The sequence below is a fragment of the Cyprinus carpio genome, chromosome B1 (genome assembly GCF_018340385.1).
Source record: "Cyprinus carpio isolate SPL01 chromosome B1, ASM1834038v1, whole genome shotgun sequence".
In the NCBI taxonomy this organism is placed as follows: domain Eukaryota; kingdom Metazoa; phylum Chordata; class Actinopteri; order Cypriniformes; family Cyprinidae; genus Cyprinus; species Cyprinus carpio.
In genome coordinates, this window is record NC_056597.1 from 18,274,971 (window position 1) to 18,299,358 (window position 24,388).

At 34.3% G+C, this 24,388-nt stretch overlaps 1 protein-coding gene across 14 annotated transcripts in view; it reads left to right on the top strand.

The window, feature by feature from the left end:
- The window catches only part of LOC109093772 (dystrophin-like), a 101,045-nt gene extending 76,977 nt beyond the window's left edge, over positions 1–24,068 (top strand). For 5 of the 14 annotated variants that reach the window (XM_042716843.1, XM_042716850.1, XM_042716852.1 and 2 more), the window contains 16 exons: positions 2,665–2,726; positions 3,425–3,499; positions 3,606–3,807; positions 5,187–5,272; positions 5,697–5,854; positions 5,963–6,129; positions 7,666–7,777; positions 7,893–8,029; positions 9,334–9,372; positions 11,456–11,521; positions 11,900–11,965; positions 12,543–12,701; positions 14,099–14,342; positions 17,894–18,014; positions 22,160–22,252; positions 23,582–24,068. In XM_042716843.1, coding sequence (XP_042572777.1) covers positions 2,665–2,726; positions 3,425–3,499; positions 3,606–3,807; positions 5,187–5,272; positions 5,697–5,854; positions 5,963–6,129; positions 7,666–7,777; positions 7,893–8,029; positions 9,334–9,372; positions 11,456–11,521; positions 11,900–11,965; positions 12,543–12,701; positions 14,099–14,342; positions 17,894–18,014; positions 22,160–22,252; positions 23,582–23,679 — 1,885 coding nt within the window. In that variant the 3' untranslated portion in view covers positions 23,680–24,068. Of the gene's footprint in view, positions 1–2,664; positions 2,727–3,424; positions 3,500–3,605; positions 3,808–4,546; positions 5,124–5,186; positions 5,273–5,696; positions 5,855–5,962; positions 6,130–7,665; positions 7,778–7,892; positions 8,034–9,333; positions 9,373–11,455; positions 11,522–11,899; positions 11,966–12,542; positions 12,702–14,098; positions 14,343–17,893; positions 18,015–22,159; positions 22,253–22,974; positions 23,001–23,581 lie in introns of those variants that run through there. The other 9 variants (XM_042716846.1, XM_042716847.1, XR_006153743.1 and 6 more) reach the window with 9 other exon arrangements.
- Positions 24,069–24,388: the final 320 nt, after the last annotated feature.

Consider the following 24,388-nt stretch of genomic DNA (forward strand, 5'->3'; position numbering starts at 1 on the left):
AAAACATCTTGCCAACCCCAAACTTGATTTGTAGTGTATTATGTAGCGTCATATGTTATATTTCTCTGTATTGCGTTAACAGCTGCTTTTCTATTAATTTTCAAATCTGAGGAGACATAGCTAGGCCTATTTTTGTTCAGTTCAGTTCAGATTTATTTGTATAGCACTTTTCACAAAGAATACTATTTCAAAGAAGGGAATCTAGATTTATTTATTTATAACAATCTATTATTAAATGTGTGCATATTGCAAGGAAGGAAAGAAAGAAACTTTTGCTGTCATAAATCTACATGTAGTTTTTTTTTCCTTTCTGTTAAAAGAGTCTGTGAGTAGAATAAAATAATTGTTATATGCATGGCATCAAACATTGCATTTTGATGAATTCAGAGCCACTCAGAAGGCCATTCACACATGAGTTCAGTCTGATGGCATTCACATTTCATGTGTTTCCTTAAAATCCGCTGACATGATTCCATGATTAAGTTTAAGGCCCCATTTACACTAGTGTGTTTTCGTTTTAAAACGCATAACTTTTGCTCCGGTTACGCCTATCATTTACACTACTCCGGCGTTTTCAGCCCTCGAAAACAGAGACTTCTGAAAACGCTGCAGACCCCTTTTTAGTTTGAAAACTCCGGTTTCGCGTTTCAGTGTAAACGGACCAAGCACGTAGATGTGTCCGCGATCTAAATAATAGGGAATCTACCTATTCATATCTATGGCTGTACCTAGATAAAGTGTAGACGAGGATCGTTTTCATTCTAAAACACTGTTTTGAAACGAAAACGCACTAGTGTAAATGGAGCCTAAGGGAATAGAAGGCTTACATTAGTCTCGCTGTTGTAAACAGTCTAGTAAACCTATACAGTTTATTACTCAAATAATACAAGATTACCAGGTTTAAATATTAATATCATTATAGCAATATGTGTATTAGAAATATCATTCATATTGTTAGTTCAGATTTTGTTCCAGGTTAGCAGTATACCTAACAAAAATGCTGTCACAGTCCCATGGTATTGGTATTGCTGTGGAACTTTTTAAGTCGTCCAATTGTGAAAGTGATTCCACGCCATAATGTTTGCATTTCAGAGACACTGATGTTTTCTGCAACCCTTTTTAAAAATCCTTTCATACTTTAATTTCGACCTCTTTGACTTTTAAAAAAAAAATTCTTCTGAAATACAATGCCTGGAAGTTCACTTTCATCTCATTTTTGTTGGTGGTTGGAACCCCAGTTTGTGTTTCTTCCTACTAAAAACACTGTAGGGTCTGGGTATAATTTATTAGTTTTGAAGTTTCTCAACCTTATTAGAATTCTGCAGAGCTGCTTGGCTGGCTTAAACCCAAAATCACAAAACATCCCGGTCCATAGCAACACTTCAAAACAAGCCATCTCAGTAGTGTAAATTGCATTTCCACTAATGGATTCATTTAGAGCCCTTGTAACAAAACAGGCACTGTTGTGAATGTAGAACGATTCAAACAAAGACGACCAAGTACAATAACTCAGATGCTCAGAACTACTCCCATGGATCTAAACAATGGACTTCAAACTATTTATTCATGGGAAATATCAGATAAAGTGAGTTGCAAGATGAGCTTTTGACTCTCTAAGTTCCAACAGTCTTTAAATGTTTTCAGTCACTGCCAAATGCACATGCAGCAGGAACACTATTAATTGGGATAAGTTGCAGTTTAGTGAGTTTCAGTCACAAACATGCCCACAATTCTTTGCGTAACTTGTTTAGTTTTGGCACATTGCCTATTCAGTCGTCTTTACTCAAGAGACCTTAAACTTCTGGCATAAAGTGACAAAATGTTTGTTTTTTAAAAATCCTATGCATTATATTGCTGGGGAAAACACATTACAACATCTTGTAAAAGTCCTTTTCAGCCCTTGTTTTTTTTTTTGTTTTGTTTTTTTCTTAAAGGCATCGTTCACTCAAAAAAAAAAAAAAAAAAAGATCTGTTATTTCTCACCCTCATGTTGTTCCAAACCTGTGGGACTTTTTTCCATGGAACATAAAAGGGATGTTTTTGAAGAACATTCTGGTTGTTATTTTCAATATAATGAAAGTGAAATAGAAATGGGCGCCCTAAAGTCACTTAACAGCATGACTGTATCCTAGAAGCGGTACAGTTGTTTTGCGTATGGAGCAATTTTATGATACGTTTATGCTGCCGTTTTTTTTTTTTCGCGTAATGACCCCATTTTTCATTTACTTCCATTGTACTGCAAATAATGGCCAGGCAAGAGTATTCTTTTAAATTCACATTCTGTCTTCCACAAAATAACACAAGTAACAACATGTGGATGAGTAAGTAAACTATAGTTAGTATGTTTTTATCCCTTGTCATGATAATCCTGCATTAATGGATTTATTAAATGTGTTCGAGTATCTGTTGAAGATGAAGAATATAACTTAGCTATTCTTGAGTTTGAAGACTACACAGATTTATTGTTTGATGTAAAATGACTCAAGGCCCTGTCTTAATCTGTATTACCCTAGATGGATGACACTGTCTCTAGCACTGAATATGAGTCATAAACACATTTATGGATGTTGTATAGCATCATTTAGTATTTATTATAAAGTATGTTTTTTTTTCAGACAGAGGTAGGCTTGTGTTTATTGTATTTCATCATGTTTTTGCTTTCAGTCACCAGACCCAAACAACATGTTGGGACCACCCAAAGATGGCAGAACTGTACCAGTCATTAGGTAGGCCTGATTCAGATCTGATGTGCTTGTAGTACGGCAGGACATGGCTGAATATTAATAGTATATTCATCATTATTTTTTTTTATTACTGTTGTCATGCAAAACTGTTAATGGAGATCTTTATGTGGCATTTTATTGTATATTAAAATGTTTTAGTAATTATTCAGCAAGGATATAATAAGTGTATATTTAACATCTTCAGTGGCTGTATAATACTGATAACCACTGATAAGTTACTACTAAATATTGTAGAAACTTAATTTTCTGTAAAGTTGCTTTGCAATGATTTGTATCATAAAAAGCGCAATACAAATAAAATTGAATTGAACTGTAAAATAACAAATCACTTTTATATATAAATATATTGGTATGTAAATATAAAAGGCTGAACCATATTTCCCAACTCTAATATGAAGTAGCTATATCTCCCACTTTTGCAGCATTTGAATCTATCTGGGAGTGTAATTGCCCTTGAATAAAATGTCAGATTGTTAGACGAAACATTTTTGATGAATGGACTTAAAATGCAGAAAATAATTGGATGAAACTAGCTTGATGTTTCTGCTGCCTGTTTTTCATAACCCAACAAATAAGATCATAATTAGAAATTGTCAAATGCTGAGTTGAGAGGTTTGACTGTGACAGTAATGAAATATTGCATGATCGGTTTGCTAAAATGAACATTTGTCACTAAACAGCGGATCTCAACAACGTACGGTTCTCGGCATACAGGACTGCAATGAAGCTCAGACGAATGCAGAAAGCTCTCTGCTGTAAGTCCACAAAAATTCCTTTTTTCAGTTTGATAGTAAGCTGAAATATTCCTCCTTTTGTCTAAAACCAAGAACAGCAACTCACTTGCTTTTTTTCTGTGCACAGTGGATCTTCTGGGCATGTCTGCAGCCTGTGAGGCCTTTGAGCAGCACAATCTGAAACAGAACGAACAATTCATGGACATCATGCAAGTGATCAACTGTCTGACCAGCATCTATGACCGTATGGAGCAGCAGCACAGCAGCCTGGTTAACGTGCCTCTGTGCGTGGACATGTGTCTCAACTGGCTGCTCAACGTTTATGATACGTACGTTCAACCATGTTTTATTGTTTTATGTGTTTAACATGTTAAAGCAGTAGCTCAAGCAGTAGCTCAAATTAAAATTATTATCGTCATTTACTCTCCCTCATGTCATTCCAAATCAAATCATGTCTTCTGTGGAATCAGAAAAAATCCATGATTGAAAGAAGGTCATGTGAGATTGTAGCAACATGAGGTTGAGTAAATGATGGCAGAATTTTAAATTTGGGGTGAACTATTCCATTAAATCTTTGAACATATGAGTCAGAGAGCATCAGTTGGAGTTGAAGTCAGTTCTCAGCATGTTTCTTAGCAGGATCACACTGAGCCATAAATCATGCAGTGTTTGTACATGGAGGTGGTAGATTCCACAGAAGACCCCCCGTCTGTCCCCCAGAGTAAACTGAGAGAAAAGCATTGGAGGTCTTTTCATTCTACGTCATGCAAAGCTATGTTATTTAAAGAAGATGGGGTGTTGACATGGTATCTGTAGGGTCTTAAAAACTCTGAAATACAGTTTGTTTAAAGCCTTAAAAAGTCTTAAATGGTATAAACAATGTAGTTGTCATTTTAAGAGGTCTTAAGTTTCAATTTCAAAAGGCCATGATTTAATGTTTCAAAGTCAAAATGTTGCGCTATTCTGCAAGCTCACGGTTTCAAAGTAGTTTCCCATCAATAAATACAGTGCATTTATGCTACTGTTGAAGAATTATGACTGTTTTCTCTTTTGTGTTTAAATTGAAAGATGTTGTAGATGGTTGAAGGAGAGCTTCCCTCTGGGCCACCCCATCACAGAAAGGAAAGACTAAAACAATATTTAACACATTCAGCATATAGATTTTACTAGTGCTTTAAAAAGTATTGTTTAGACACATTATTATCATATCTGCAAAATCCAATTTAAATCAACCTCTAATTTGTATGTTTTGATATGTTAGTACATAAACCATTTTCAATACAGAGTGAATATAGCTTGTTTCGATTATTTTAACCTTTTTGCTGATATAAACGGCATTAAGTTCTCATTAAATAAGTGTCCCAGCCTGTTTAATTATAAAGAGAATACACTTTTTTGAAATAATGGGTTTGTTCTGTGTTGGACATATGATATTACTTGTATTTGTTTATTTGTGTCCGAAGTAGGTCTTAAAATGTCTTGAATTTGATTTTAAAAACCCTCCCTAAAACCTGGGTGCACAAAAAAATTCTAAAGAATGTCTTTTTTTTTAAAAAAAGCGAGAGCAATACTGTATATTTTACCAACTTATGGTGCAGAAACATTGAGAGTATTTTGTTTCTGATCTTGACTCTTTATCTGCAAAAAAAGAGCAATTGACGGTCTCGCTTTAGTCATTTGTCACTGTTATTTTATTTTTTTACCGCAGAGGACGAGCTGGAAAGATTCGTACCCTATCCTTCAAAACAGGAATAATCTGTTTGTGCAAAGCTCACCTTGAAGATAAGTATAGATGTAAGTTGTTCTGCTTATCTTATGTGCTTCCTTCTATTCCGTTTCTAAACCATAATAAGAGTCAAGATATTCACTCGGTTTATGGAACTGTACTGCTAGCAGTTTACAGCTCTCTCAGGTGTTTTTAGTGTCTTGTAGTTTGCTTGTTAATAGCACTGCTGTAAACACAGTTGCAAAGCTTTGGAGTTTGCTCGTTTAGAGTATATAGCACACAGTATAGTGCAACAGCTGCTCAGAAATAAATGTTTACCCACCTAGCAACCGCACAGCAATTGATGGCATTTAGATTAATAACAAGTGTTTTAATACACTTCAGAGTGACGATATAAACAAAACTAGGGATTCATAAAACAAAAAATATTATAGTTTTGACTCTCTGTCTCTGTTACCTGCCTCCATTGTAATGTCTTCCTGTACTCTCTAGTTTTATTCCGAGAGGTGGCCAGTGCCACAGGCTTCTGTGACCAGCGGCGCCTCGGCCTCCTTCTGCATGATGCCATTCAGATCCCCAGGCAGCTGGGTGAGGTGGCGTCTTTCGGAGGGAGCAATATCGAGCCCAGTGTGCGCAGCTGCTTTCAGTTTGTAAGTAACCACCGTTTTCCTTCATGACCAGATTAAGTTAAAGCGGTCATGTAGAATATGCACTTTTTCTGCGTTTCCTGCATTGATTTTCTTTTGCTCTGATATGAAGCCAATAACAAACCAGAGCTAGAGGCATCAGTCTTCCTGGACTGGATGCGTTTAGAACCTCAGTCGATGGTGTGGCTTCCTGTCCTTCACCGTGTGGCGGCCGCTGAGACAGCAAAGCACCAGGCTAAATGCAACATTTGTAAGGAATGTCCTATTATTGGCTTCAGGTATGGACCTTTTCTTTAGTGTTATTATTCAGAATGACTGATTCGGCCTCAGGTGCTTTAAAAGTATCAGCAGTTTTTTTTTTTGTGCATTATTAAGCATTGCACCAAAACACAAGGCAGACTTTGGAAAATAATAACTTTGTCTGTTTTGAGGCTTGGAAAGCTGCACTGTATATTTTATATTATTATTGGTGGGAGAACACAGTACTGCTTGTACTTTGCATAAAGTATTTTCATATATTTCACTTTGAATTCAACATTGTATCAACGTGACCCTATTTACTTTCTTCCTTGTCTTACGAATCATTCGTTTGTTTTTTCATGAGATTTTTTTGGCTGTTAAACACTAATTTTTCAATCCATTATATTTCCAGCGAATAAGATCATGGATAGCATGGGAAAACAATGCTAAAAATCATGAAATGCATCTTTGCAACACTTTGTATTGTTAGTATTGTTAGAAAAGAAAACTTACCAGGTTGCTTAAAATGCTTCCATATTTTTTGTTGCATGATATTTTAACCAATATTAATGCAGTGTTTTGCTTTACGTTTGTTGCATGTTAGGCTGAGAAATTGCACTTCTGTTGTTTATGCACAAAATTTCAGTATATCAACTTATGATGTTAGTCTCTTAGGTTAATGGTAGTATTTATACATTTCTGTTTTGGGTCTAATGCAAAATCTGGGTCTTGTGCATGTGCAAAAAATGTCTAAAAGATCTTTTCACTTGGCATAAGCCATTGATTTACAGTGAGTATTGTATGTTTTATCCATTAGGATTTCATTGAAATAGGGATTTTAGTTTGACATAATACTTTTTTTTTTCTCCCTGTGCCTCTGGTTATATAAGTAGAAAAGGAAAGTTGTTGGGGAGATTAAGAGAGATTTATTCGATTAAAAATTATGACTTTTTCACTCCAGAATAACATTCATTTTTAATGCTATGTTGTCAAAGGAATACAGTTCACTCACTAAAAGAAAACTGTCAAAAATAGCTCACCCTCATGTTATTCTAAACCCATGTGACTTCCTTTCAAATGTTTGGGGTCAGTAAGATTTCAAAAATGTATATATGTTCAAAAATACAGTAAAACAATAGAATTATATATTATTAAAACTTAAAATAATTGTATTTTATTTAAATCTGTTTTAAAATGTTTTTCTGTGAATCAAAGCTAAGTTACTTTAGTCTTCTGTGTCACATGATCCTTCAGAAATCATTCTGATATGCTGATTTGGTATTTGTATTATTTCTTTATCATCTGTTTTGAAAACAGTTGTGCTGCTTAATATTTTTGTTGAGACTCCTTTATAAATATAAAGTTCAAAAGAGCAGCTTTTATTTGAAGTAATCTATTGCAAAAAAAAATTGCTCTCTATTGAGAGTATGTGAGAACATACTTGAAGGATCAAGATGTAACTACACTTTTCTGGGAAATAACCTTGCATGCATGTCCCTTCAGATCCAGGATGTTTTGAATGTTTTGGCAAAGACTTTAACACTGATCTCACTGTTTGTGTCTGGTCTCTACAGGTACCGAAGTTTAAAGCACTTTAACTATGATATCTGCCAAAGCTGCTTCTTTTCTGGCAGAGTGGCTAAAGGTCACAAGATGCAGTACCCTATGGTTGAATATTGCACACCGGTAGGTTTTTGCTTTTTGCCTTCATAGCATTGCATTGGAAGTTTAGTATCAGGCAAAGTCAATGTGTTTTAAGATTAAAGTACAAGTTATGACTTTTTGTGTCCTTTTACTTTAGACGACGTCAGGAGAGGACGTGAGAGACTTTGCCAAGGTGTTGAAGAATAAGTTCAGGACAAAGCGCTATTTTGCCAAGCATCCTCGCATGGGTTACCTTCCCGTCCAGACCATCCTTGAGGGAGACAACATGGAGACGTGAGACTCGTGCTTTTTATGTGTTCACTTCATTGTTTGTTACCATCAGCTACTGATTAATTAGACACGTGACAGCTGATAAGGCCACTTTTTTGTCTATTATTATTAAAAGCACAGTATGCATCACACTGTGACTCAAGATGCTATCTAGAGAGCAGAATTAATGTGTTGACCATATTTTAAACAATGGATAGCTGATCATAAGGGCAGGTTTTGACTGATTTAGGATCATACTGGCCTATTTTAGTATTATTTATGTACTATTATAGAATTTTATATTTTCAATTTATTTTAATTGTAGTATTTTAATAATTTTATATGCTGTTATTAAAAGAAACAGCAACAAAAACATTTTATTTTTTTATTTTTTTCTGTTCAGGTTTTAATTTCAGTTTTAATAATTTTAGTACTTCAATTTAAGCTTTTTTTCAGTTAGTTGCTAAGGCAACATTTATAATTTTTTGTTTTTGTTTTCATTAATAATGACACTGACACACTTTTTAATGATATATTTACAGCAAGAACTATCTAAGTCCTGGAAATCAATACTTACGTTTTACACACAGTAATATAAACGTGGATTTAAACAGGCTCAGACCTGTTTAAATCCACCTAAAATTGAAAGAAAATAACAAATTCACCTACATTTTGCCTACTTAAGCTCTTCAGCCAAAAGTGGCATAAAATGCTTAATTCTTGGTGGAAAATTTAAAGTGTTTCTTTAAATTTTGTATACTGACGTGAAGAAAAAGTAGCATTTCATCTGACACGCTCTAAATGAAACAATTTAACCTGGTCAAAGAGTAGCAAACGAGACAAATAAAGATGACTCTGTACACTTGCGAACCTTAAATTGCAGCTGCAAGAGTTTTGCTTGGGGTTTTTTCTGCTTTACCGTGTGCATTGATCATTACTCGTGTTCACAGTAGGAGTATTTATGCTGTGGAATTATTTTTCCCCCTGTAGAGGAGCAGCTGCAAATGTGTGCAGTCTGTCAAAGTAATTGTAAAGCTGTGCTAAATGCATACACACATTATTCTTACAGCATTTTTCACCCTTTTTCATTTCAATCCTAACACACAACCAGCAATGTTGAATCAAGCTATTTCTCAAAAAAACAGATTATGCAAAAGAGTTAATTGTCATGTTTGTGTTATTGGCTACTAAAAAATGCTGTTAGGATTTAACTGTGTTGTCATATCAGTGGGTTTGTGTGTTTGGTGCTTTTTAACAATCATGTCATTATCATGCTTTCAGTGCATCTACTTGTCCTGTCCATCATTACATCTTTTTTTGTCTTGCAGTCCTGTTACACTGATCAACTTCTGGCCTGTTGACCATCCGTGAGTACATCCACACACCAACACGCTCAGGCACATCCACAACAAGCTGGTTACTGGATCACGTAATGCAAGCAAATTCAGGATTTTCGCATTACACTTACAATATGACCCGGAGTCCTAATTTGAAATTAACTGCATTTGATCGTCCAAGTTTTATTGAAATTCAAATTTGAGAGTCTAATGGCAGAGTAGATCAGAATTGAGTTTGTACAATTCCTTCAGTTCCTATTGCACGATTCTTCATTCACATCGATGGATATCAGTGCAGTGTCTATTGTTCTATTGGTCAGCAAAATTAAGAAAATCTTATAGTGATATAGCGGTTTTATCACTCCAAAAAACTTAGTCTTCTGCTTTTCTATATGAAATTATACACAAGTCTCCATGAAACACTCATCTTCCATTGTCAAAACTGTGAGATATTTTGGAATGTGTCCATCCCATGGCTTCCACCATTCATCTGCTAGACTAACATGTTACTGTGGTGTAGGTACTCTTTTAAAAAGGGTTATCATTATGTTAAATCACTGGGTGTGAGCTACACTGTAAGATACACTACAGTTCAAAAGTTTGGTGTCAGTTAGGTTTTTTTTTTTCTAAATAAGAAATTAATACTTTATTTAGCAAAGTGACAGAAAAGACATTCATAATGTTACTAAATATATTCATTTAAAAGAAATTCTGATCTAAGAATCCTTAAAAGTCACGGTTTCTTCAAAAATGTTAAGCAGCACATTTTTTTTAACATTGATAATAAGAACATAAGAAGAAGAAAATTAGAAATGACATTTTAAAATATATTAAAATAGGTAAACCGTTATTTTATTTGACAATTTTACTATTTTAACTGAATTATTCAAATAGAGTTATTAAATTGTCTGTACTGTATGTACTGTATTTATCATCATATAAATGCGCACCTTGTGAGCATAAGAAACTTCTTTTAGACACATTAATAAAATATTGCAAACCCCAAACTGTTGAACATTATTTTGTATATTTGCATATATTTAGCTTCAAATATTGTGAAAAAGGTTTGCTCATTTAACCAAATCATAAGTTGCAATAAACTATACATCTTAACTATACTTAAACTATACATCCCACTCACCCGTCACATCCCACTCACCCGTCACACAGCTTCTTCAGTCTGCTGCCATCAGGGAGGAGACTGCGGAGTCTCCAGGCCAGGACCAGCAGACTGAAGGACAGCTTCATCCATCAGGCTGTCAGGAAGCTGAACTCGCTCCCGAACTTACCCCCCCGTCCCCTCTTCTGCCTCAGGCACCACTGAACTATGAAACCCCCCCCCCCCCCCCCCCCCCCCCCCCGTCCCACACATCCCCAGGTCCTTCCACCCCCCCTCCCTCTAACATACGAATGTCATGCACCAGTCACTTTGTGCAGCAGTGGTCTGCTCACTACCTCATTCACCATGGATCTGACATCATTCTACCTCCTCATCAGTCAGTTTAATAAAATAAACTGCTCTGAGCCCTTTGTCACTTTGTCACTTTTAATCAGACTGAATAAGCTATTTTTTTTTATGCACTAAAAATCTTTTTATCTGCACTGTTTGTTCACTGGTTTGCACTCTATCTGCCATGTGCCTTGCGCTGCTTTTATTTAACCTTATTTTTATTTTATTTTTTTTCTATTATGTCTTTTTTACATTCCCTTATTGTATAGTTTTATCTTATATTTTATATTTGACCTAGATTTTTAGGCTCTACTGTTAGTGTTATCTGTATGCACCGGGGGTCTGAGAATAACGCAATTTCGATTCTCTGTATGTATGTACTGTACATGTGGAAGAATTGACAATAAAGCAGACTTGACTTGACTTGACTTGACTTGACTTGACTTAACAGATAGTATGTCACTAAAATAATGGTGGGATAGTAATTTCTGATTAATGTTATTGTTTTTTATCCTTATATTTTATTCTATCGGATATATAGCAACTCTGTTTAATTTGTATAGTAATGCTCAGAGTTAAATAAAATGTTCTTCCTCTATAATGTAATATTGATATATTTAGTTGATCCGTGTTTTTTGACCTTTGCTCTTCTGTCACTGGTAGGCCGGCATCTTCCCCCCAACTCTCCCATGACGACACCCACTCACGCATCGAGCATTACGCTAGCAGGTCGGTCTTTTTAAAGCATGGTTATTTTGGTGTTGCCGTGTGACTGTATATTTCAGAGAGCAGACTTGCATCGCATTAGGGCTGGCTGGGTCATGTGATGGTGTATACCGTGCAATGGTACAAATGTGTCATACAGTAGAAATGTTGCTGTACCATTTATACCATGATTGATATATTTTCAAGGGTTTGAAATGTGTATTTTAACCTTATAACAGAATGAATCTGCATTTCTGAATATGACTGTTTAGTAACAAAAACAAATGCATTTGTGTTAATGTTAAGCATGAAAGTTGGAACAGTGATGCCTTACTGACGTGAACGAATGCACATGCATGAGCTGTTCACGAATGAATACAGAATGATATTGTGTTTTCACAGGCTAGCTGAAATGGAGAACCGAAATGGCTCGTATGTGAATGACAATGTATCGCCCAATGAAAGCATGTGAGCTTGCAACTCTTTTACACTCTACTGTACATAGTATTATACCGTAAGTCAATCTAATAGTGTGTGAGTGTGTGTGTGTGTGTATGTGTGTGGAACCTAAAACTGACCTACTTACACCTTGCGTACTTTTAACTGCTTGTGATTGCCTAAAAACATCAACTTTTAAACTTAAAAATGGGCAAATGTGTCTATGAAAGTGCTTATCATAGGAAGAGTTTCTCTAAAAATGATGTCATTTCAGATTAATTTTCATTTTATAATAAATAAAATAAATGTCTCGTATAAGCTCTTTCCACTCATACACAACGCAGTGGAGATCAGTAATGAACCCATGTCATTTTCCCAGTACGCTCAGATTGAATTATTATAAAACGATTACGTGTAAATGCTCTTATGCTGCAGTTTTTGGTGGTATTAAAACAATAGGATTGTATTTAGACCAGCTTACTGCTCACAAGCTAATTGAGCTGATGTGTTTTTCAGTTATTAGGAGTTTAAGGCAGCCAGTGATCATTGAAATCTTGAGCAGCGGATGTGATGTAGTGAACTGGAAATGTTGTTGTTGTTGTTGTAGGGATGATGAGCATCTGCTGATCCAGCACTACTGCCAGAGTCTGAATCAAGGCTCTCCTCTCAGTCAGCCGCAGAGCCCCTCTCAGATCCTCATCTCAATGGAGACTGAAGAGAAGGGAGAGCTTGAGAGAGTGCTCAACGATCTGGAGCAGGAAAACAGGTTTGATTACATATCCATTTCCTTTACAATTCAAATGATTGATTTTTTTAATTTTAAGTGAAATAGGATGTATCCTGGACTGTATTTTGTTAGCATATTTCTGGGATGACACACTACATACGCTTATTTACTTGCACAGCAATTTTTGAAAATCACATATTTTAAGTATCTTGCATTAAATTAGAGATTCTCCAAATTGGTCACCAACCGTAAATGTTTTCAGGAAAATGTTTAATGAAAATGGTCACACTTAATTTTAAGGTCTATTAACAAACCATTAAATATGACTTTTGCCTCAAAAACTCCTAATTTGCTGCTTATTAATAGTAAGGTAGTTGTTAAGATTAGGGATGTAGAATATGGTCATGCAGAATATGTGCTTTATAAGTACTTATAAACAGCCAGTATGTTAATAATAGGCATGCTAATAAGCAACTAGTTAATAGTAAAAATTGGTCCCTATATTAAAGTGTTACCCTGATAATAATAAAATGCAGCTAACCATAATTGTGCATAGTAAATAAACAGGCTGATCAGCTTTCACAAGAGATGAAAATGCCCATATATCTTTTTTTCTATATGAGCTCATCTGCATTTTATAATATTAATCGATTTAAGTATCTGATTGTGCTTTCGATACGTGTTTCTCAAATTTGCTCAAAAGCATCTGGCCATCTAAGTATAACCTAGCACACACAAATCTTCCCACGCTGCTGAGTCAAGTACGTGGGCTACATATGTGAGTCTAATATTACACACAGTGAGCTATATTAAAATTGTGAGTAGATGAGAAAGCAGAAATAATTGAACAGATTTATTGTTTCAAATATGCATTTTCTGACCCTGAAACACATTAGCAGTATTTCAAAAAATATACAGTACCCTTCAAAGGTACTGTACTGTCGATAAGGTTTCTTGTGCTGTCCAAGGCTGCATTTATTCAATTAAAAATACAATAAAAAGTGTACAAATTATTATAATTTTAAATAACTGTTTGCTATTTTAACATTTTCAAATTTATTTTATTTCTGTGATGGCAATCTGAATTTTCAGCTGCAATTACTTCAGTCTTCAGTGTCACATGATCCTTCAGATATCATTCTAAAATGCTTGCTTTGCTTGTATATTTTATTTTAATGTTGAAAACAGTTGTGCTGCTTAATATTTTTTGGGAAACGGTGATGTTTTTTTTTTAGGATTCTTTGATAAATAGATAGTCTTTAATGTTACTTTTGTTCAATTTAATGCATCCAGATATTTGAACAATAGAGCACCATGCCATAGAAAACCAGTAGTCTATACTAACAGCACATGCTTATGTATTTGTCAGACTCACCCTTTTTCTCACATCGCTGTTTTCTAGGCTTCTTTCTGAAGTTGTCTTCTCTGTTGTGCAGGAAGTTGCAAGCAGAGTACGATCGTCTGAAGAAGGCACACGACCACAAGGGTCTGTCGCCATTGCCCTCACCCCCACAGATGCTTCCCGTCTCACCCCAGAGTCCACGTGACGCTGAACTGATCGCTGAAGCTAAACTACTGCGCCAGCACAAGGGACGTTTGGAAGCAAGAATGCAAATCCTGGAGGACCACAACAAACAGCTGGAATCACAGCTCAAACGCCTCAGACAGTTACTTGAGCAGGTGGGTGGCGCATATCCTTGAGATCTGATCAATGTTTATACTCTCTGCCAGTGAAAAACAACTTTTGGAAGTGTTGAAGGAACTCGAGCAGTTGTGTCAGCTCCTGTCTTAAGTCTAAACTTTGCTAAGAGTGAATGTCTTCGGATTGCACACTGATCATTTACAAGGCGTATTTCAAATCATAGCTGTGGAATGTAACGCTGTTCATGTGCTTCCTTTTGATTGTTGACAGAAGAAATGAAATGCCCAGAGCACTGGTATATTTTAATGTCAATTTGGCTTTTAATGTTTGTCATATTTGTAGTTCTATAAATAATTGACTTTGTTGGGAAAGTTGATATTTTTCAGTATATTAATATATATTAAGTATATTTATAGTTGATACTTCTCTTGACTCATTGCAATGCATTCTGGCACTTCTTTATATATGGTCTATGAAAGACAAGTGAAATGTTTCCTTAAAATTCAGCCAAAATAAGGCGCTCAAGCAGCTCACAAGGTTTAAAATATGAGTTAGTTTTATCACTTTAACAATTGTTAAAGGTATTATTTATGCTAAATTTAGATGCTGTGAGGATGAATATAGAAAGTGTTTTATATAAGAGCTGAGATTTGCATCTGCATGTGCATTTTGTACAGATGCAAGTACCATGAATTTGTTAAAGAGTCTAAGATTTATTTTGACACTATCTTCCTGAAATGTTTCATCTGTTTAAAGATGTTATTTTTCTGCAACTGTGTGGATTGAAGGCATCATCAAAGATTTTTTTCTTTCTTTTGGGTTTGGAAATTGCATTTTTTTTTTCATAGATGTTTAAACCAAAGACTTGGAACTATAGTATGGAATATTGTTAGTTCATGTTGTTTTGTTTGAATGCAGACATGTCTGTTAATTGTCCTTGCAGGACACCTGTTGGCATTCACTGTTCTGTATATTAACTACTACTCAGAATTATTCAATTTAGTCCACAGCACTGTGCAAGCCAAAATTATATTGATTGTGATAAGTATACAGCCATATTCAAATCATATCCAAATCATTTTTAGCATGAAATACATGGACAAGATTTTAAATTAAATGCATCTTTATGCACTCATTCATGTCAAAATGTCAAAACATTCAGAGGTTTGATTTGGTTTTGTTGTGTTGTTCTATCAGTTTATTTGATCAGACATGGTTTGAATAGGTTTTGTTTTTTGTTAGAATTGTTTTTTTTTTTTTTTTGTAGCATTTTGTAGTCTTGGTATGAAAATATCTATAGTGCATTAAGGTTGTTTTTTTTTCTTTTTTTCTGTGTTTATTCTCTATATAGTTTATACCAAATATTTAAACCAAGGTTAAATATTTTCCTACCATACTTGCCACACAACAGGCATTGTTGATCCTGTCCTTATTAAAGCTGAGGAGGGATGCCAGACCTTTTAGGTGGCCAAAAGAACATTTTGAGCGATTTGTCATTCTTCCTCAAGCAACCCATTTCTCTCTGTAATTTGTTTTTGGAGTTTGTTTGATGTCAACTTCTTCAGCAGTCTCCTTCTGCTTGAATAGAGGGGAAATCAGATATTCTGTCTGCATCATGTCTTGATGAATGAAGCGTTATGTCTTGATGCTTCTAAAAAAAAAAAAACATTAGTCGACTGGGGGTCTCTGCCAAATGGATTTATATCAGATTTGTTCTTGAAGAAATAGCTTCATGTGTTCTCTGAGGACCCTTTGAACTAAAATCTCACTAGACTCCAGCTCCTTCCAGTGGCCGACTTGGCTGAAGCTAGAAGAACCAGACTCAATAAACGCGGCGATAAATTAGCTCTCACTTTGTTCAGAGCCAATGGATTTTGGCTTCACTTCATTGATGATGTTTTTTTGTTGTTGTTGTTGTTTATAACCCTTAGCTTCAGTTTCCTTTACATTTACAATCAAGCCTTTACCTACCAGTGTATGTTCTTGTTTTAGTAGCATCAGTTACTTTACTTTTTATCTCTGTTATATGCTAATAAACATGTTCTTATGTTTAACATATGCGCATGTGTTTCGCTTGGCAAATATCTCAAGGAAGACAAATGAAATCACCAGAACCGTCACTATTTATTCAAGATGGCTGTTTGGTCTTGTGTTATGAATTGTTAATGGTGGAAGTTTTAAACACACTCATTAAAGCACAATTTAAAGGTGCTGAATGTAGGATTGACACCGAGTGGTTGAACTAGGTATTGCAGTCCAAATTCAAAATATTGGAGAGGGTTTGTTTCACCCAGCACCTCCTCTTCAGACTTGATGCACACGCAGGTTGCCAGATTGATGACACCAACAGGAACGAGCGCACTTGAAGATGAATGAAAAGAAATAGGTTGTGTTTTCCGCCAACTGGCATCCCGGGTACCCAAATACAAACTGGCAACAGAAACAGAGACTGACATTCCGGCCCGGAACACACATTTTCAAAGAAGAATAAGTAATTGTAGCATGTTTCTTAAATATCTGCAAACATATTATGGTATTTTTATGCTTTAGTAGAGTAAAAAACTTACATACAGCACCTTTAAATAGCTGTGCAGTGACAAACCAGTTTATCAGTAAAGCAGATTATTTTTAGGTACTGTAATTGTAATTATGTATCAGTTATAAGATACATGTGTAAATAATATAGCCAAGAAGACTATGACTAAAGAAAAAAAAATGAATTGAAGTACTTGTATTTATCAAGGATACATTAAATTGATCAAAAATGTAGTATGGTTTTCTGTACATCAAACAGTTATCAAAGACTCCTGAAAAAATATATAAAACCTGTAAAATATATTAAAGTAGGAATAGTTATTTTAAATTGTAATATTTAACAGTATTGTAGTTTTAACTGGATTTGTATGAAATAAATGCAGCCTTGGTGAACATAAGAGATTTACAGTCCTAAACTTTTGAATGGTAACCTAATTAACAGTAGTACTTGAAATAAATAAGTAAATATTATTATATTAATGGATGTATATGAAACAGACATTACAAGTTTATACTATATAATGTGTTAATATTATTGTAATAATATAGCATATAATATAGTATATTAACAATATTCAGCCCTGAATATTATTATACATATCAATGTACAATTTACATGTTTGTGACATCTGTGAATGTTTTTGAACACGTTAGCTGTCTGGGTTATTTTATTTCTATATTTTAGCTGCATCAAGTCCACTATTTTGTGTTTATCCTTGTGTTATTGTTTTGTCTTGACTGTCTTGTTTCTGAAAAACTGAATGATGCAAAACACAGCAACTCTAAGAGCCCTTGCTCTTGTTTTATACTGCAGTTGTTAATGTTTTTTGAGAAAGTCCTTCTTGGAAAAAAACACAAAAACTTCAAAAAAAATTTTTAGAAGATTGTTTTGTGAGGGTTTAAAAACTAGGCAGTAAAAGAATGTCTTAGATTGAAAATATATATAACTGACCGTTTTCAAATGAATCTGGAAATACAGAAGTACAACCCAATGCTGATGTTTGCGTCCAGTCCCCTGCCTAATCTCTATGGTTCCTCTCTACCTGTGTCCTAGCCACAGACTGAGTCCAAGGTGAATGGCACTGCCCTGTCCTCCCCCTCCACTGCCTCTCCGAGATCTGACACCAGCCTGGCCTCACTGCGTGTGGCCGCAAGCCAAACCACAGAGACGATGGGTAAATGTCCCTAACAACTTCAGTTTAAACCTAACTCATTAAACAGATTGAACTTGTTTTGACATTTTAAGCAGGCTAAAGAATAATAATCAATGGTATATTAGCATATTGCATATTGATCCTTGGCAAGATAGTGAAATGTATGGAAGCCTGTTTTAGCCACAGAATAAAAATTATAAAGTAATTGCAAATTTTTATCTCACAAGTTTATATCTCGCAAAGTTTCAAAAATTTTGAAATTGTGAGTTAACTCAATTGTGAGTTTATAACGTGCAGTTACAAAAAACGCAGATTTGCAAGAAGTAAACTCAAAATTCTGAGAAACAAGGCAGAGCTAAAACATAAACAGAATTGCGAATTATGAACTTGTAATTGCAAGAGAAAAAAGTCCGAATTTTATATCTCACAATTATGACTACTTTTTTTCCACAGAAAAATCCAGATTGTGAGGCAAAAAGCTGCAATTACCTTTTTTTTTTTAATTCCTTGACAGAAACAAGCTTCCATAGAAATATATATAGACAGTTGTGTAAACACAATATTTTTTATTAACTCAGATAATAGGCAACACATTGTCTTTCATTTTGGTGTATCTTGAATTTTTCTGTGTACAAGTAAAAGCTAGTCATTAAAGGGTTACTCCACCCCAAAATGATAATTTAGTCATTAATCACTTACCCCCATCTCTTTCCAAACCCGTAAAAACTTTGTTCGTCTTCGGAACACAATTTAAGATATTTTGGATGAAAACCGGGAGGCAGTGTCGGTTCTACATTGGATTACACCCTGGGCGAGACTCCCTTCGGGTGCCCCCCCACCCCCTTAATTATATTTTATTGTAACAACATAAAGAGAAAATTCTATTTCTCAACTGCACAAATCCTTCATTAGAACATTTGAAAAACACACTTAAGAGAATCCAGTTATTTTAACTATTGCAATTACAACAGGAAACACACTTTTTAAGGTGCACAATCTCCACCTCCAACATTGCCAAAAGACAGTGAACACAATTCTGCACAAAATATGACAGTATAAGTTATCAGAACTTAAATATGTACATAAATGTGCCAAAATGTATACAACCAGATATATCAAAAAAGTAACAAGAGCAGAGAGTTTTTTTTTAATTTAGTTTTCTTTCATGTCATCACATTAAGAGCATAAGAAACAAATGGTAAAAAAAAAAAAAACCTTTTTGAAAAATGATATTTTATTCATATGTTATACTATGTCCTCTGTAGTGGACACTAGGACTCAGTTGTTTACAAAATAAAATGACATGAAATTATAAGTAAAGGGAAAAACAATGGGATATTTTTTTCAATCACCAAGTTGGTTATGTTCATATTATGTATACCGTAGGTATATTACATTATGTATTTTAACATTGTTGTTCAATACAATTATGTAATTTCTTGGTTTTGATATTTTATTTGAGCCAGTTATTATTCCCTCATATTTAGTTTATATATAAATAGTCATAATAAAGCCTGGTTTTCACTTAGGTCTGTTTGTTACTAAAAAAAAAAAAATCTGACTCAGTTGTCAAAATAATCAGAAGATTACTTCAGAAGATTACTTGATTACCAAAATAATCATTAGTTACAGCCCTAGATTAGTTAAAATATTTCAAAATACAACTTCATTGTTTTACTTTTAAAGGACAAATATTACGTCAGTATTAAAATAGTCACATTCTAGTGAACCAAGTATCTGTATTTTGTCTCATCTCTTGAGCTAAGTGTATTGTCACAACGCTAGTGTCGATAAACAGTGATAAAGCTCATAATTTCCAAATGTATGATACAGCTTTCATTCTTCATGTCAACCATATATTCATGAAAAAAGCAATAACTTTGCCATAGTATCCTTTCAAATGTTACGGTTGCCACAGTCATTGCTGCCCCGCCCTGCCCCCAGAAAAAGTTCAGGCTCAGGATTTTTTTTTGCTTTAACCCCTGTATGAAGCGACAAGATTACTTTTTGTATGCGAATAAAACAAAAATAACAAATTGGAGACAAATTGTTGAATAAAGTCATTATTTTTGTTTCATTTGCGTACAAAAAGTATTCTTGTTGCTTCATAACGTTACGGTTGAACCACTGATGGCAAATGGACTATTCTGACGATGCTTTTCATCATTTTCTGGACCTTGACAGTGTATTTTACTTGGCAGTCTATGGGACATTCACAAGCCTCCCGGTTTTAATCCAAAATATCTTAAAATGTGTTCCAAAGACGAAGGAAGCTTTTATGGGTTTGGAATGACATGGGGGTAAGTGATTAATGACAAAATTGCATTTTGGGGTGGAGTATCCCTTAAATGCAATCTCTTTTATCTACCCACGGTTAAAAATGTATTAATTCATTTCTAAATTTGACTAGTTAACTGACATGCATAGTAATTATTATGTTTAATAGCTGTACTTGTGAAGCTTTCATTGTATGACTTGGCTTGAAGCCCAGGCTGGTTTCAGCAAAAGATTTTCAGAACGGATAAAAAGAGGCAATGTTCTTATTTGTGCCAAACAAAAAGGAACACAGGGAGCTTTTATTCACGTATGGATACAAAAGAAGTGTTTTTGCCCTGAACTACTAGCCAACGTCTTATTTGTTGACTTCACTTTTTGAAGAAAACAAGGTCCAACAAGGTTCCAACAAAATTGGGTGTACTTCAGTATTTGAAGAACAAACACCAATCATTTTATAATTTTGACATTTACGATTCAGGTCATCTATAATGCCTTCTTATAGTGTACGTACTGCTTTTATTGATATGCTTTTATTTCACCCCAGGGGCATGTATATATCTATGGAACTGGTATTTATAGTTTTACATGCCATTAGTGCTGTTTTACAGTTTTTCAGTGTTCTACTAATACATCTAATACTATTTCACACAACATTTTCGAATCCTTGTTTGATTAGTATGCATTCCATTTTAATGTTTCTAATGCTATATGGGTCATTTCTGCTTAAAGATGTATTCATCACATCACAAGAGCATTTTAAACAAATTGCAATCAAAATGTGCAAAAAGAATACATTTTTTTCATCATTTTTTCAAATCCTTTCTAATGTTATGTCAATGGCCCAATAGCTTAATTTGTTTCTTCTTGCACATTATAACCTCTTAGTTATGGTTTTATCTGTGTAAATGTTAATTGTTTTGTACAGTTATTATTTGTGTGTAACTAAAACCAGAGTGTTGATTTATTTTTAGAATCATTCTGGCTGTGACAACTATGATTCTGGTACACATTTAAAAATGTTATTTCTTTACATTTTGGAAGATTTTTGTTTGATATTGGCTTTCTTTGATGTATTGCATGAGCCTAACGTAACACTTTTAGTCTTTTTTTGGTTACACTTAGTTTTTTTGTAGTTGTTTTCTTGTGACACACTAGTCTCAAAAAATTAGCTGTTGTTATTATTAATATTTATCAAAATGGACCCATCTCTGTTTTGTTATTGTTGATTTTATTGTTGCTGAATTTATTATTCAAAGTTCAATAAATATAAATGAATGGTTATTGAAATTGTGAAATGTATATGATTATGTGACAATGCATAAAGAGATCTTTTATATTTCCATAATTTTCTTGACAAATACTCAAGATAGACTTTGTTAAGATCACAAAACAAGATGGTTTACAAGTATGTATTTTTCCTTTCTTTTGGATATTTTACTTTGGCCAGTTCTGCTTGAATGTAAAATTGGCGTGTTGAGCTAAACTTGACTGCTTCAATTCTTCTTCCTTTTATTTTATTTATTTATTTATTTATTTTTTCTCATTTCACATGCATTTGACATGCATTATGATGTTGAATGAGATTATCCATAATTTTTTTAATTTGTAACATTGACTATTTGAACTCTGGTTGTTTCTGGATTTCAGTTGTTAGAATGATGATAGAAGTTGTACATGAATGAAGTTTTGAATGGAAACCTTTTTACTAGTGCTCTCAGTGTATTGGACCGTATTATACTGTATATGAGAGTCCTCGACATCACAATTCAATAATACAGGCAGCAAACACCGTCTCTGTTGGAATATGAAATGTCTTGGGCATCAAGACAACACCCAGGGTTTTTAAGGTCAGTTCTCAGTTGTAATTGGTTCACTGCTGTGTGTTTCAGGTGATGATGAGCTGTCCAGTCCCTCCCAGGATGCAAGCACTGGATTAGAGGACGTCATCGAGCAGCTCAACAATTCCTTCCCCCACAGCCAAGGTGAGAGTCTGGCTACAAACACTTCCTTTAATCCAGCAAACTGATGCAGATAGTCTCAAATTGGCCAAAAAGTATACATCCTTTTTTTTTTTCTTTCTTTTTTTACATTCTTATATGTTCCAATATTTGATAATAAAAAAGGCCATCACAGTCTATGATTGCATTGCATGTATTGCAGTAGTTTAAGGTGCCAGTAATTGCAAATTGACAGTTATTTTAAGTTATAGTACTATTTTGGGTTCCTTTTTAAGCAATATGGAGAGAAAAAAAATATTTTGCGATGAACACCACCTGTAAATTTCTCTGAACCTCTTTGCATGATTAAATTGCTGTATGACACTTTATTTTTCCACTTCCTGCTATAAACAGATGGCGGTGGACTATTTTAGTATAATAAAATGCCTTTCAAATGACAGAATAAGTCTTCAACTGTAAATAATCAAAATCTAGAACAGAAATTATTAACATTGATGTACATTCTTCTTAAGCTGTTTCTCTTTTTAACAGTGACTCTTAACAGGATATGTATTGTGAGATGCACAGAATTACAAATGCATAACAATCCAAAGAAAAACGTATGTTTATGTAATTAAAGCATTAAACAGCATCTTGTTGCATCCATTGTGCTTGCAGTACAAATCCTGTTTAGATTCAGTCAAACTGCCGATCCCTTTTCCAACTTTACTGACTTTTCTTATTTCCTGTTTTCCTCTGTGTCTAAGGAGGTGGACGGCTAAACCCATGAGAGGTTAGTATCGTTACTAACCCTTTACTCTTTTCACTCTTTTCCAGCGTTACTTATCCACTTTAAACTATGGTTTGAAGAAGTTTCTTAAGTTCACCAAAGCTGCTTTTATTTAGTCCAAAATACAGTATAAAAAAGTAACATTGTAAAAGATTATTACTGTTTAAAGTAACTCTCTTTGAATATATTTTTTGAATATATCTGTGATGGCAAAGCTACATTTTCAGCATCACCATTCCAGTCTTCAGTGTCACATGATCCTTCAGAAATCATTCTGCTTTTGCTGCTCAAGAAACATTTTGATAAACAGTTGTGCTGGTTTTGGTGAAACAACTGTGATGTGTTTTTGATGAATATATCCAGGTTTTTTGATGAATACAAAGCATTTATTTCTTTTGTAGCATTATAAATGGTCTTCTGGTACTTTTAATCAATTTCAGTAAAAAAAAAAAAAAAGGACTCGCACACACAAACGCACTCTGTTGCTCATTATAGAGATGTGTGTAGTAGCGCTGCTTCGTGCATATAGTGTTAGATCGCATTTTCAGACACTGACCTCAGATTTTGTTTTTCATCTCCCACAGGTCCTAATGTGGGAAGTCTTTTCCACATGGTTGATAACATTGGACATGCCATGGAGTCGTTGGTTAATGTAATAACTGAGGAGCGGGATTTAGACTGAAGATGTCTTCTCCTAGTTGCATGCTTTTTGTAGTGTCAACAACTGGACAGGATATGTTTACAATGGGAATATAAATAAAAGTCTATTTTTCTGAAGGATCGCGGTTCCACATTGTAGATTTGATCTTTAGTAGTTTCAGTAGTTTCTTACAGCGAGTCTAGAATTGTTTAATTAAAAAAAAAAACTTCTATGCAATTGTACAAAAATAGAACGTCAGGTGTGTGATAACATGTAACATTGCGTGCCATGTCTTTGTACAGAGTGGAGCGCATTTTAAAAAAGTGTTTTATCTAAATGGGTGACTGAGTATACGCAGGGGTGCTTTATCAACTTAATTTTGTTTGTTACAAAATAACAAATGCATATTAAAAGCAAGCCCGTTATACTTGTGCGTGTGTGAAAGAGTGTGTGTTTGAAACATGTCTGTTTTTCTGTATGTAACCCGTCCCGTTCAACTACTGCAGACATCATGCAAAGAAAAGACATTTGTCATGATTTTTTTATTATTATTACTATTAAAGACATACTGATTAAGGTTAAATACTGTCTACCTCACAGATATTCATTTTCTTCATGCTCTGTCCGTGCTTATTAATGGAGCAATAAGAATCATGATCATAGTATTTATATATTATTGACAACTCTCATGTAAGATATATATATATATATATATATATATATATATATATCTATATGTACATATATATAT